Genomic DNA, 16,137 nt, shown 5'->3' on the forward strand with positions numbered 1-16,137 from the left:
TATATCAGAGTTTCACATTTTGTGAAGCAAATTTCAAATTTTTCGACAATGATATATAAACTTTAGAACTTTAGAATAAATTCTGACCATGGGCTTATTTTAAGTGTCATGTCCATTTAATTTCCTGCTCAGCCTTTTATTGTGAAGATTCATTTTCTATTGAGAATTTTTTTGTGCCTCAGCTTTGCCACACCATTGGTGGCCTCATTGGTTTCACCTGATCCCTGCTGAATTTAACCAGACAGCTCTGCCCCTTAAAAAAGCAGCTTATTTATTCAACCAGGTATTGGAATTAGTTTACATCAACCGTGTCTCTTACTACTGTGCTGTTTTGTGATTTTGATTTGTTTCTGGTTTGTCTCTTACCAAATTCGCTCTTAATTCTTACATCCCACTACAATTGCTAGTATGAACATTTGATGCTGTGATTATCACACATGTTTTTTTTTTTTATTTACAAATGTATTGTTTTTCTATGTTTAAGGCAAAATTGTTACAGTAAAGCTTGCAGGAATGCTAATTAAGTTTTTTAAGTTTATTATTTAAAATGGTGTGGCGATGGGACTAAGTAGTTTTTTTTCTTTCAACTCATTTTTAGATTTTGCTGGTGCCTGAAATAAATGAATTTTAAAAATAAAAAAAAATATGTCCAAAAAAAAAAGAAAAGCAAGGCAGGACCAAGAAGAATGCAGAAAAATCTATAGAACATCACTGATAAGTTAATTGCATTTGCAGATGGCACTAAACAGAAACTAAATGACTACAGTGCTGTAATGAATTAATTTACAGTACTGTAATTAATTAATTATGTTAAAATTATGATCCAGATAATTGGAGACAAGCTATTTGCACTTCTCATGCATATTATTAATTGAAGTTACAATATTGCCAATGCATAGTTATTTATCGATTTTGTCAGGTATCGGCATGCCAAAAATCGGTATCGGCCTCCCAAAAATGAATATCAGTTGTGCAGTAATACCTATTATTTAATGTTGAAAAAAACATGGTTATAAATATGCAATCTGTTTTGATATAGAGTACCAAATAAATCTGACATGAAATCCCACAGTTATTCAATTAGAAATGTTTTCTTAATTCCTGCACTAAATTCTGATTTTTTTTGCACTTGTATTTATTTCATGACCCTGAAAAGACAGTTGCCTTGCAAGGGATTACTCCAAAACGATTATAAGATGCTCTCTGGGAGTTCTTTCCTTCACAACGGACAGAAATTGTAAAGTGTTCATGGAAGTATGTTTGATACGTTGTTTCCTTTGTGCGTCATTATTTTGCTGCAGGTTATTCATTCCATACCTGTTTGAGTATAATTATTTAGTTCTTTGTCATAATTATCGACACAACCTGATAATTGTACAAACATTTCTGTCATTTTTTTTACAGAGAATAGAAATCGTCACAGACATGCCAAAGAAAATACACACAAGGAAGCGAGGGTGAAAAATGCTGTCATATTCACGTGTGTATGCGCGTGTGTGTGTGCATATGTGGGTGTGTGATACCAAATTTCAGGAAGTATTTGAAGCAGCATGTTTCCCATAGTTCAGTATACTGGTTGGGTTGGGTTTTACAAGCTGTCAGTTTTTAGCATGAAATGTGCTGACCATATAGACAACCGCATCAACATCAGCACGAGAGGAATGAAATGTGAACCAAGGTAAGAAAATTGATTATTTCTTCTTACCTCTTATGTCAGTGTATTTTTTCTTCTTTCCATTTCTTTGTTTTGTCCTTTTTTTTATTTTAAATAACTGTTTAAGTGGATTATACGAATGACCAATTTGATAACACATGGGAAATTATTGAGAGCATAGTCTTGTAGTTCCCCATCATGTATATAAAATTTGGGTTTACCCAATTTGCATGTCAAATTGCTGAGAGAAGCCAGATGAGGTGGCTCGGGCATCTCGCCAGGATGCCTCCTGGACGCCTCCCTGGGAGAGGTGTTCCGGGCATGTCCCACCGGTAGGAGACCCCGGGGACGACCCAGGACGCGCTGGAGAGACTATGTCTCTCAGCTGGCCTGGGAATGCCTTGGGATCCCCCAGGATGAGTTTTAAATTCAAAGAAACAATAAACATCAGACTGATTCATAGCTGGTGTATGTCTCTCATAAAAGCCGGACTGTACAACTATTTAAATACTTTCACAAGACTTTTTGTAGATTTGAACATTGATTTGGACTTCAGTCTCAGCATTCACGGAAAGAATTTCCCCCAATGGACAGCTTTGCCCAAGTAGTAATCAGTGAGGTCTATTCAATATATTTTTCTTTGTTCACTTGGAAACATGCCAATTCCGTTACACTAATGATAAGTTACTGCACAACACTAATCCGTTTAAAACCAATCCGTGTTTTATTACAAAATTTTTGAAGAAGACAAAAGAAGTAAAAATTGGACTCTAATCTACAAACAGGCTGTACACCATACATCTGTCACTCATTATACTGAATGGATAATATTCGTTCTGGTCCGTTGTGCACAAGCAATGAGGAAAAAGATTAAGGAAAAAACGTTTGAGGTTAATTAATTATTTAGCGGTTTAAAACAAGAAAATAAAAAGCTCCTTAGTTGCTAACATGCTAATCTCATTTTGGGGAGTTTACTGCACAATGAAAAAAATTGGGGTGACCTAAAAATTTCAAGGCAACAATTTTTTAGGACACAAATTACCAAGGCAATTCAACAAAATTACTAATTTGCTGGTAAGAAAACGATATATTTAGTTATTCATGTTTACAGGAACTCCAGAGACCTAATGTGAAAATAGAGAATTGATTATATTAACTACATGATGCTTTAATTTTTATGTTTTTACTTTTTTAGTGTTTTGATTTTTTTTTTTTTGCAATTCTCTCTCATAGGAATGGCAATATATAAGAATGGCTTGATGATTGCTCTCCTCTTGGCAATGCTCTGCATTTTGGAAACAGGAGACATCATCAAATTGTCACGCATGGTGTCATTGGTAGGTTCTCCATGTTAAATGCATTCTGCACTTGGTTTTCTTGATGCTCGCCTTGGATTATAGCTACCCCATATTTGCATAGATGCAACCATTAACCAGGAAGCTGACACGGCTCTTGTTTTCGAGAAACACTACTATATTTTAATTTTGGTTATGATGATGATGATACATCAAGAGCTAAGTAGTTTTATAGGTGATGTGAAAATGTCAAAAGTTTAACATGGATGAAATATAATTAAGAATATCTTTTTTTTACTTTTAAGCATCGGGAACAGTCTGGAGAACAACACCTAATTAGGGAGAAGAGAAGTGGTGAGACTCTAAATATTTTGGAGAAATAGCATGTCGCGGTTCAAACGATTGTACGGATATTTATAGAGCATTTGTCTTTTCCTCTATAGAGCTGCTCAGCACCTCTACGAATGAAGGTAAGCACACAAATCGAATCATATCTTGGATTTTTTTTTTTTTTTTGTGAAAGAAACTAGACCAGGCTATATTGCACCTAAAGCAGGGTCATTAAGTTCATCTGCTGACCATGGGTAAAAAAAAAAATATCTTCACTAACAGGTTCTTATGAAAAAGAAACAAAGAAAATAATGATTCAGCTGTTCCCTTTATTTATTTTTTTTAGGAATGCCTGAGATAACAATGTCAGATAAACAGATTATATCTGTTATACAAGTCATGTTCTTGTCTTATTTCAAGTTTGTCTGGTTATATCTATTGTCCAAGGCGGCTGTTGTCATCAGTAACTATGAATGTTTTTTTCAATACATATTCCGATACAGCAAAAAATATTTGGGTATTTGTCTGAAGCGCTTTCATTTTATTTTATTTTTTTCATTGGACAGTGATATAATAAAACTTGTCATAATTCATCTGGGATGAAAAGAGTCAAAACAAATATCTGAAAATGGTTGTCATGTTAAACACATTGATGTGAAGTTCTTTTAAATGCTTTAAGTGACAACTTTTTGTTACTGTCATTTCAAAAATGTTGACTGTAGTAGATCATATTTTTATGCGCTCTACCCATGGCCTCTCACTTTGTCCGAGGCGTTCTGCCTGCCTATTTGCCTATCTCAGATGTGCCATGTGCACACCTTTTGGGATAAATTATTCCACACTGTTCTCTATTCTCACGACTTTTTTTTGGTCTAATTCCTCTTTTTCTTTGCAAAGAGAACTTTTTTTGGGCTAATTGACAGCTGTAAGACATTTGAAGCCTGTGATGAGTTAGTTAATGATACCTGCATGTGTTTCAATGGTATACAACCTGAAGAGCACTAGCCAAAAACAGATGAAACCTCAGTCTGGCTTGCTTATGTCATAGAAATCCATCAAAGCACTCTTTTATAGCAATGTATAAAACTTCTAACATTTGACACACCTTGTCACAATCAGTATCCTAAAGCGACCTTTACTTCCATCACAGCTGTTACAACAACTGTAACAAATACTCCAACTCCAGAAACGACAACTGTAACACATTCTACAGCAACCCAAGAACCAACACCCATAAAAAATACGATGACAACGCAATCACCAACAACTGTAACAAATACTCCAACTCCAGAAACGACAACTGTAACACATTCTACAGCAACCCAAGAACCAACACCTATAAGAAATACGATGACAACGCAATCACCAACAACTGTAACAAATACTCCAACTCCAGAACTGACAACTGTAACACAGTCTACAGCAACCCAAGAACCAACACCTATAAGAAATACGATGACAACGCAATCACCAACAACTCTAACAAATACTCCAACTCCAGAACTGACAACTGTAACACATTCTACAGCAACCCAAGAACCAACACCTATAAGAAATACGATGACGACGCAATCACCAACAACTGTAACAAATACTCCAACTCCAGAACTGACAACTGTAACACATACTACAACAACCCAAGAACCAACACCTATAAAAAATACGATGACAACGCAATCACCAACAACTGTAACAAATACTCCAACTCCAGAACTGACAACTGTAACACAGTCTACAGCAACCCAAGAACCAACACCTATAAGAAATACGATGACAACGCAATCACCAACAACTCTAACAAATACTCCAACTCCAGAACTGACAACTGTAACACATTCTACAGCAACCCAAGAACCAACACCTATAAGAAATACGATGACAACGCAATCACCAACAACTGTAACAAATACTCCAACTCCAGAACTGACAACTGTAACACATTCTACAGCAACCCAAGAACCAACACCTATAAGAAATACGATGACAACTCTATCACCAACAACTGTAACAAATACTCCAACTCCAGAAAGGACAACTGTAACACATTCTACAGCAACCCAAGAACCAACACCTATAAGAAATACGATGACAACGCAATCACCAACAACTGTAACAAATACTCCAACTCCAGAAACGACAACTGTAACACATTCTACAGCAACCCAAGAACCAACACCTATAAGAAATACTATGACAACGCAATCACCAACAACTGTAACAAATACTCCAACTCCAGAACTGACAACTGTAACACAGTCTACAGCAACCCAAGAACCAACACCTATAAAAAATACGATGACAACGCAATCACCAACAACTGTAACAAATACTCCAACTCCAGAAACGACAACTGTAACACATTCTACAGCAACCCAAGAACCAACACCTATAAGAAATACTATGACAACGCAATCACCAACAACTGTAACAAATACTCCAACTCCAGAACTGACAACTGTAACACATACTACAGCAACCCAAGAACCAACACCTATAAAAAATACGATGACAACGCAATCACCAACAACTGTAACAAATACTCCAACTCCAGAACTGACAACTGTAACACAGTCTACAGCAACCCAAGAACCAACACCTATAAGAAATACAATGACAACGCAATCACCAACAACTCTAACAAATACTCCAACTCCAGAACTGACAACTGTAACACATTCTACAGCAACCCAAGAACCAACACCTATAAGAAATACGATGACAACGCAATCACCAACAACTGTAACAAATACTCCAACTCCAGAACTGACAACTGTAACACATACTACAACAACCCAAGAACCAACACCTATAGAAAATACGATGACAACGCAATCACCAACAACTGTAACAAATACTCCAACTCCAGAACTGACAACTGTAACACATTCTACAGCAACCCAAGAACCAACACCTATAAGAAATACGATGACAATGCAATCACCAACAACTGTAACAAATACTCCAACTCCAGAAACGACAACTGTAACACATTCTACAGCAACCCAAGAACCAACACCTATAAAAAATACGATGACAACGCAATCACCAACAACTGTAACAAATACTCCAACTCCAGAACTGACAACTGTAACACATTCTACAGCAACCCAAGAACCAACACCTATAAGAAATACGATGACAACGCAATCACCAACAACTGTAACAAATACTCCAACTCCAGAACTGACAACTGTAACACATTCTACAGCAACCCAAGAACCAACACCTATAAGAAATACGATGACAATGCAATCACCAACAACTGTAACAAATACTCCAACTCCAGAAACGACAACTGTAACACATTCTACAGCAACCCAAGAACCAACACCTATAAAAAATACGATGACAACGCAATCACCAACAACTGTAACAAATACTCCAACTCCAGAACTGACAACTGTAACACATTCTACAGCAACCCAAGAACCAACACCTATAAGAAATACGATGACAACGCAATCATCAACAACTGTAACATATACTCCAACTCCAGAACTGACAACTGTAACACATTCTACAGCAACCCAAGAACCAACACCTATAAGAAATACGATGACAACGCAATCACCAACAACTGTAACAAATACTCCAACTCCAGAAACGACAACTGTAACACATTCTACAGCAACCCAAGAACCAACACCTATAAAAAATACGATGACAACGCAATCACCAACAACTGTAACAAATACTCCAACTCCAGAACTGACAACTGTAACACATTCTACAGCAACCCAAGAACCAACACCTATAAGAAATACGATGACAACGCAATCACCAACAACTGTAACAAATACTCCAACTCCAGAACTGACAACTGTAACACATTCTACAGCAACCCAAGAACCAACACCTATAAGAAATACGATGACAATGCAATCACCAACAACTGTAACAAATACTCCAACTCCAGAAACGACAACTGTAACACATTCTACAGCAACCCAAGAACCAACACCTATAAAAAATACGATGACAACGCAATCACCAACAACTGTAACAAATACTCCAACTCCAGAACTGACAACTGTAACACATTCTACAGCAACCCAAGAACCAACACCTATAAGAAATACGATGACAACGCAATCATCAACAACTGTAACATATACTCCAACTCCAGAACTGACAACTGTAACACATTCTACAGCAACCCAAGAACCAACACCTATAAGAAATACGATGACAACGCAATCACCAACAACTGTAACAAATACTCCAACTCCAGAACTGACAACTGTAACACATTCTACAGCAACCCAAGAACCAACACCTATAAGAAATACGATGACAACGCAATCACCAACAACTGTAACAAATACTCCAACTCCAGAACTGACAACTGTAACACATTCTACAGCAACCCAAGAACCAACACCTATAAGAAATACTATGACAACGCAATCACCAACAACTGTAACAAATACTCCAACTCCAGAACTGACAACTGTAACACATTCTACAGCAACCCAAGAACCAACACCTATAAGAAATACTATGACAACGCAATCATCAACAACTGTAACATATACGCCAACTCCAGAACTGACAACTGTAACACATACTCCAACAACCCAAGAACCAACACCTCTAAAAAATACTATGACATTGCAATCACCGACAACTGTAACAAATGCTACAACAACCCAAGCACCAAAAACTGTAACATATATTATGACAACGCAATCACCGACAACTGTAACTAATACTCCAACTCCAGATACGACTATTGTAACAAAATATACAGCAACTGGACCACCGACAACTGTAACAATTGCTCCAACAACCCAAGCACCAACAACTGTAACAAGTACTACAACAACACAATCACCGACAACTGTAACAAATACTACAACTCCAAAAATGACAACTGAAACAACTACTGCGACAACTCAATCATCGACAACTGTAACAAATGCTACACCAACCCAAGCACCAACAACTGTAACAAATACCACGGGGACAATTTGTAAGTGTAACTCGACAATATTTGCTAGGATGACAGTTAAACAATTGATGACAAAGATTGTTGTGTTCTCCCTACAGCTCCTCCATTTCATCATGAATACCTCATCTCTGTTGAGCTTAACATCACAGAATTGAGCGTGATAAGCTTTCTACGAGACTTTCTGGAAAACACAAGTTATTCCTTCGACATCAACAGCTACATACAAATCTCAGATATCAACATAACCACAGGTAAATATAAACTTTTTGGAGAAGTCAGAGGGGGCTTAAAGGTGGTATGAAATAAATTTGCTTTTTTGTTACATGACAGTAAGACTAATTGCAGTGTTTAAAAAAACAACACTCAATATAATTAAAGTGACAATATAGGTAAAGTTTCATTGGTTGTTGAAAGCGCCTTTGCAAATTATGCAAAGTCAACAATATTTAGTCCGGACCCATGAAGATCATAGAAATGTGTAAATATATAATTAGAACAGAGAATATGAAGGTGATCTTTAACTTTTGTGTTGTTATTTTTAGTTTGCAGTCCAAGCAATGGCAGTTTCCAGTGCAGATGTGAGGATCGATATCGCTGGCCATGTGACCAGTGTCTCCTGCATCAATCATGTGACACCATCACAAATAATACATGTGGATGCATCGAGGGCATTCCACTTGATGGACAATATTGCCAATCTGTTGATGAGCACAGTAAGCAATATGGAACACTTTCATAGATGTCAATATTATTTTGGTTTTGAGACTTATATTTACTACATTCTTTTTTTTTCATTGAAGACACTGTTTGTCCCAGCACGACAACCTTTCCTCCAACATTGTGTAAGTGTGAAGGCTTTCAAATATTTTTTTTACATAAGAAAATCCTCCAGAATGAGACAATAGTATGTTTGTGTTTATGTTATTATTTATTAATAATTATTTTGCAGACATAATTAGAAAGCTTTGTCACACTGTTTTTGTTTAAATTATTACAATGATCTTAATCTTTTTACAGACCCAACTGTAACAACCTTCCCATCCACAACTCTTGTAACAAATGCTACAACAACCCAAGTACCAACAACTGTAACAAGTACTATGACAACTCAAGAAACGACAACTGTAACAAGTACTTCAACTCCAAAAACGACAACTGTAACAAATCCTACGACAACTCAATCACCGACAACTGTGACAAATACTACAACTCAAGAAACGACAACTGTAACAAATACTACGTTAACTCAGTTACCGACAACTGTGACAAATACTACAACTCCAAAAACGACAACTGTAACAAATCCTACGACAACTCAATCACCGACAACTGTGACAAATACTACAACTCAAGAAACGACAACTGTAACAAATACTACGTTAACTCAGTTACCGACAACTGTGACAAATACTACAACTCCAAAAACGACAACTGTAACAAATCCTACGACAACTCAATCACCGACAACTGTGACAAATACTACAACTCAAGAAACGACAACTGTAACAAATACTACGTTAACTCAGTTACCGACAACTGTGACAAATACTACAACTCAAAAAACGACAACTGCAACAAATACTACAACTCAACCACCAACAACAAGTAAGAACCCAAAGTATATTGTGTTGATAAGTGTTGTTAATCCCATTGACATGAATGTTATAGAGTATGTTTTAAAACATCATTATGTCCTTAATTATCTTAATCAACAATTTTCCTTTTCACCATCAGCTGCTTCTACAAGAAAGCCATCAACACCAGGTAAATTGAAATTTCACAGGAATGTTTTTAACTCATCAAAAACAAAGAAACGGAACTATTTCATTTGGTTTCATGTTTAAACTGAGACATTTCCATCAAATCATTGCAGTAAACACTACAGTATCAACAACAACTACAACTACCACTACGACGACTACGAAGGCTACCACGACTAAGCCCTCCACCACCACTTCTACCACCACCACCACCACCACCACCACCAGTACAACTCCTCCAGATCCATCCAAATCCACTCCTGAAAGAACAGGTATATTATTATTTAACCCGAATCCTAAATGTATTATTATTATTATTATTATCATTATTATTATTATAATAATAATAATTATTATTATTATTATTGATTTGCTATTATTATTATTATTATTATTATTATTATTATTATTATTATTATTATTATTATTATTATTCCTCCTACCACTACTACTACTACTACTCCTACTACTACATTTAACTGCACGACTTGTTTACCTTTTTTTTTTGTTTTCTCTAACTTCTCTCTCAACAGTGTTACAGTTAGATTTCTCCATCCGGTTTGACAAAGTTTACACTCCAGAACTGAGCGATAAAACCAGCTCTGCCTATCAGGAGCTGGAGTCTCAGATCAGGCCTGTGGTAGGTCCATTTTTTTTAAAACATGTATTTTTAGTTGTCCAATCTTAATTTTGACATTCATTCACAGCTAGTTGACCAATATAAAGGACTAGCAGGATTTGTGGATGCTTTTGTGACAGGTTTCAGGTAAACATGGCACAAAGAGTCAAAAATTGGTTTAAGTTCTCAATGGTTGCTCATGTTTGTTTTTATAGGCCAGGAAGTGTGATTGCAGATTTTGTAGTTCAAACACTACAAGTTGACCCGGAAGATCTTTCTGTGGTGAATCAAGGCCTCCCTGATGCATTTCAAACAGTCGCAAGTGTCCTTGGCCTTGTTGCAAGTTACAGGAGTAAGTTGAACCATTGTTGTTGTAACTTTGTCCAACTTGTAACTGCCTCAAATATGTTTTCCTAAGGTCCAACTGAATTCAGTACTCCACCTGTGACATATACTGGAAGGTCAGTAGAATTGACATGTGGCCCCGCTCCTGCTAGTATTAATTTAGGAAACATCATTGGAACAAAATGGAAATTAAATGGACAAGAACTCAAAGAGAGTCGACGAATTAAAATTTCTTCACCTGCCCCAGTGTCTGCGCTTACAGTTAGGAACGTGATTCTTGCCAATGCTGGTAAGCCAACATGTTTTGATGATTTAGATCAAATAAAGACTGATTATCATTCTACATGTTTTTTTTTTTAACAGGTCGTTATGAATGCAATATAATTGGCAGTGCTGTGACTTTTGTGCAAGATGGACGTGCAATAAATATCAGACAAGCTCCAAATGTACGTGTACCTAACCAAGTCAATGTTAAGTGTACTGAGGGGATAACACAACCGCTTAAGTGTTGTGTGCAGTCCAACTTTATTGTCAGATGGTTTCTAGGCAGCCGTCTTTTAGAATCCGGTAAGCCAGCAATGAAATGTTTACCATAATGCACTGCTATTTTTCTCAGTGATATTTCTACATTTTCACAGATTTAACAGATGTAGATGAAGTGGAAAGCTACTGCATTTCGCATAGCTATGTTCTGAGTGGCTGCGAAAATTTGCCATCCCAATTGAGCTTTACTTGTAGAGTAAACGATCCGGTCGGCTTTGAAGAGACAACAACAATGGTCATTTTTAATGACGGTAAGATCAACCTTTTAATCATCATAATCTGTTGTTGTCATATTGTGTGGAACCTGTACATATTTTTTTTCTCCCTCAAGATATTGTATGTAATGATGAGTTGTATGGGGCTGGACGAGCAGGTGACATATCAACCCTAGCATGTGATCCTGGTCAAGAGGGAAGCAGGTCTGCAATATGCAGGGATACTGGAGAATGGATTCTTTCAGAAGACACTTGCATTGTGTCTGAAATCAAGGACTTGCTCGTCATTTCTGAGGTAGATGATCAAATTGAACATATTCCCATTTTCTTATCATTGCATGGGGTTAACAGCCTGAGCAGGGATTGGGCAATTTCTCAAAAAGCCATAAGATTGTCAATGTGTTTTATATTTAGTAGAAGCTACAAAACAAACAAATGAATAACTAGTTTTGAAATCAGAGACGAGTAAAATTTGTTTCAATATTTTAAAAAGACGAATGGTAATAAAAACTGCAAGCAATATTGCTATATATTTTTTTTTTTATGAAAACAATTTGTAATTTTTGTAATTACACAACATCAATGCAAAATTTGTCTTTGCGGGACACATAAAATTATAAAGCGGGCCGTACCTGGCCCCGGGCCTTGAGTTTGACACCCATGATCTAAAGGCTCTTTTAGCCCAGTAATTCGCAAATCCTAAATTTGATGACTCTGCTGTAAGAGTTTACTTTTAGGACTCCAGCAAATGTCAATACAGAAATGTACATCATTCCCAAAATATTTCTAATCTTACATTTCTAGGATTTGGTGGAAGAGGAAGTACCGGAATTGGCTGCAAATCTTAGTCAAATTGTCCAGGATGAAAAAGAACAGATTGTGAATTCATCTGCAACTATATCAGCTGTTGTTGGCATCCTGAACGCCATTGCCAATGTTTCTAATGACGTGAATAAAACTGTCATGGAGGTATGACGACCATCCATTCACAATGAAACGTAATCACACAATGAACCTCACCACAAAATATGTCTTCATTTTACAGAATGTGCTGGAAACAGTCAATATCCTCATTAGTGACGACGCAAGAGAATCTTGGGAGTTCCTGAGAGAAAATGTCACTCGCAATGACAGCTCCCAATTGCTTAATTCACTGGAGATTCTATCTGATGAATTAATTGGGGAGTTTACCATCAGAACTGAATTAATTCTGCTCAACACGACGACATTCAATGACTCCTTCACGGCGGAATTCAATAACAGCGTTGTTATTGATATTCCAGGCAATGACAGGACTAATCTCACCATCACCACCGTCGTTTTCTCCACCCTCGATAATGTCCTACCTCCTCGGAATTCTAGTTTTAACAATACGCTCGCAACCACCACCAACACATCTACTTCTTTTGATTCCACCATTAATGCTGCTGTGGCACTTGTCAGAGTAAACACAAATATTCAGAATATTACTCTGAGTTTCAAAAAGCAGAACAACTCGTTGACCCAGAATCCACAATGCGTTTTTTGGAACTTCACCCTTCTTGATTATTTAGGAGCATGGGACGACGAGGGTTGCACGTTAGTTTCGGATATAAACGACACAGTGACCTGCAACTGTAACCATCTCACCTCTTTCTCAATCTTAATGGCAACGGATATCCCTGAATCAATACGAATCGCTTTGGATGTTATCACGTACGTCGGAGTCGGCATATCTATCGCGAGTCTCGTCATATGTCTCATCATCGAAGCATACGTTTGGAAAGCCTTGACGAAAAACAGCACGGCGTTCATGCGCCACGTGTGCATCGTAAACACCGCTTTGTCTTTGCTGATTGCAGATATTTGTTTTATAATTGCCGCTTTTTATGCCAAGAACACCCTTGAAAACCCAGACGAGGACCATCAAGTTCCACTGGGACCATGTACGGCAGCAACATTTTTTATGCACTTTTTTTATCTGGCTCTTTTCTTTTGGATGCTTGCGTCAGGTCTTCTTCTTTTCTATCGAACCATTATGGTCTTCTCCCATATGTCCAAATCAGCCATGATGGCCCTTGGCCTTTTTTTTGGCTATGTGTGCCCTCTCATAATTGCTGTTGTTACTGTTGCCGCTACAGCCCCTGGAAATGGATACATTCGGGAAAACGATGCATGTTGGCTGAATTGGACTAAGACCAAAGCCCTGTTGGCTTTAGTGATACCGGCCTTAACGGTAGTTTTTATAAACTTTGTGATTGTAATTGTGATTATGATCAAAATGCTGAGAAGAGGTACGGTACAGGTAACTCGTCCTGATGAAAAGCACTCACTGCTCGTCGTTGCCAGATGTGTGATCATTTTGACGCCTTTATTTGGATTAACGTGGGCTTTAGGAGTGGGAACCATGATATCGTCCACAAATGAGGGAATCCATATTGCATTTGCCTTCTTCAATTCGCTACAGGTATTTTTTTGTCACTTTATTCTTCATTGTCTTGGTAGACAGTATGTTTTTGTGATGTTTTTTTTTTTTTTTTCAATTTCTACTTTTTAGGGTTTCTTTATTTTAGTGTTTGGGACGTTGCTGGATTCAAAGGTAATCTCAGTGATTTATCAAAAAGGTTTACTTCTATTAGGTGTAGATGAAATATTGGAAAGGTTGCAATATCACAGTTTCTTTTTGGTGTTCTAGTAAATTCAAAGATTGATTAGGATAATGTTAATTGTGAAGTAATGAAGGAAAAATTAAGCTTCAAAATTGTTTCATAAACCGGTGGACTCCTCAAAATTGCATTTTGTGTTCATTGGGCTTAAACCACAGTGATTTGCCATTTCTTAAACCCCTTTGAACCAACAGTGCCATCTCGAGGATTTAAAAAATACAAGTGGTTCACGAAGCATATTTAAAGCTTCATTCTCCCATTACTAATTAAAAGTAATGCTACAAATTCTGTTACTTTGCTGGTTAAATAACTGACAGTCACTGGACTAACTTGTTGATTTTGAATTTGATTATCATTTTAGATCCGAGCCGTTCTCAGCAAAAAGCTTCCAGCACTAAGCTCAGGTTCTGGCTCCAATCAAACTGCAGTAAGTGATTTGCCAATCATTAACAGATTTAAGTCAGCTTTTCATCTTGTCCTTATGTTTGTCAAACCAAAATACTACACATTTACAAAAGTACCTAATGATTTATAATTTCTTTCCTTTGTTGCCTCTATTAGAGTACAAGTGCTGGTGTTTCGACGTCAAGTGCTCCAAATTGGTTCCAAAAACTTCATGGGAAAAGAAGTAAGTTATTGAATTTTTTTATTTTATTATTTCATTTACTAATCAACACTTTGTTGTTTGTCCTGCAGATGTATACCGTGTATCGGAGGCTACGTACAGTTCTAGTGGCACAGAGTCATATTCCAATATCTGAATCAGATGAATAATGACTCTGGTATTAACTTTAGATTTTTAAAAATCTGTCTCTCAGTATGATTTAGTGCAATGTTCTCTGAACACATTTCGTTTTTGTGTAGTGCCTCTCTAATTTGCTTAAATTACAATTTGTTTTTACCGTTTAATTTAACCGAAGTTTGAGTGCAGAAATCAAAATTGTGTGTTTATTCTGTTACAATAAAAATGAACTGAAATGATGAGTTGCAGAGGTGGCTACTTGCCGGCACATCTTTCCACCTGGGCAACGTTCTGTCCTGAGTGACCTCATCCGTCTGTCATCATTCATAATTTAATCAGACGTTCTATCGGCGTTTCATTTTCACACATTTCTGGTTCATATTCACATGTGATCTGATAAGTTGTAATATTGATGTACACTGTGCAGTTCACTTGGGTGATATCTGTGTGTCATCACAAAAACATGACAGAGAATTTTTAAAATTTTACATTCTTGACCAAGCATCAACTTACAGCGTGACTGAAAACAAGGCTGTTGAATGCTTGCACGCAGAGTTGCATGTTTTGAAAATTTGCCAAATTTTAAAGTTGACATTCAGAAATATCATAGGTGAGTCCTTTTTTTGCAATATGTTATAATTAGATTTATACAATACTTCAGACAATGTCAATTGATAGATTCATACAGATTATTTGCACCAGCTGGTATTTCATGAATTTTATTTTTTGTTTTGATTGTCGAATTTGAGTTAAAAAAATATTGGGACAACCTTTTGAAAATGTCTAGAGTAAAAAAAAAAGTGAAGAAGTTTAAAACTCTCACAAAATATTACACCTATTGCAGTATTATAAAGAAATTGGCCAAATATTGATGCATATTGACTGGTTCAATCATAATTAAATTCCTATTTATCACAGGAAAATTAATTTCACTGCTAGAAGATTGTCAAGCACTTTGACTTATCCAATATGGCCTCTACGTAGACGTATAAATCAACGATTATAGCGACATCTATGGTGCAACAAAAAATTCCGCAT

At 36.7% G+C, this 16,137-nt stretch overlaps 1 protein-coding gene across 1 annotated transcript; it reads left to right on the forward strand.

The window, feature by feature from the left end:
- The first annotated feature begins 1,398 nt into the window (after window positions 1–1,398).
- LOC147042562 (uncharacterized) lies at window positions 1,399–15,328 on the forward strand. The gene is made up of 24 exons (XM_085937766.1): window positions 1,399–1,678; window positions 2,888–2,991; window positions 3,255–3,303; window positions 3,393–3,419; window positions 4,430–8,251; window positions 8,329–8,481; window positions 8,773–8,943; window positions 9,031–9,072; window positions 9,248–9,835; window positions 9,965–9,994; window positions 10,104–10,262; window positions 10,524–10,630; window positions 10,698–10,756; window positions 10,825–10,961; window positions 11,028–11,243; window positions 11,318–11,521; window positions 11,593–11,748; window positions 11,829–12,007; window positions 12,517–12,681; window positions 12,758–14,158; window positions 14,249–14,290; window positions 14,719–14,784; window positions 14,919–14,985; window positions 15,054–15,328. Exons 2-24 carry the CDS (start codon window positions 2,890–2,892, stop codon window positions 15,116–15,118), a joined length of 8,007 nt encoding a protein of 2,668 aa, XP_085793892.1. The 5' UTR covers window positions 1,399–1,678; window positions 2,888–2,889; the 3' UTR covers window positions 15,119–15,328.
- The last annotated feature ends 809 nt before the right edge of the window (window positions 15,329–16,137 follow it).

The sequence above is a fragment of the Syngnathus leptorhynchus genome, chromosome 18 (assembly GCF_054491065.1).
Source record: "Syngnathus leptorhynchus isolate UIUO chromosome 18, UIUO_Slep, whole genome shotgun sequence".
NCBI lineage: Eukaryota > Metazoa > Chordata > Actinopteri > Syngnathiformes > Syngnathidae > Syngnathus > Syngnathus leptorhynchus.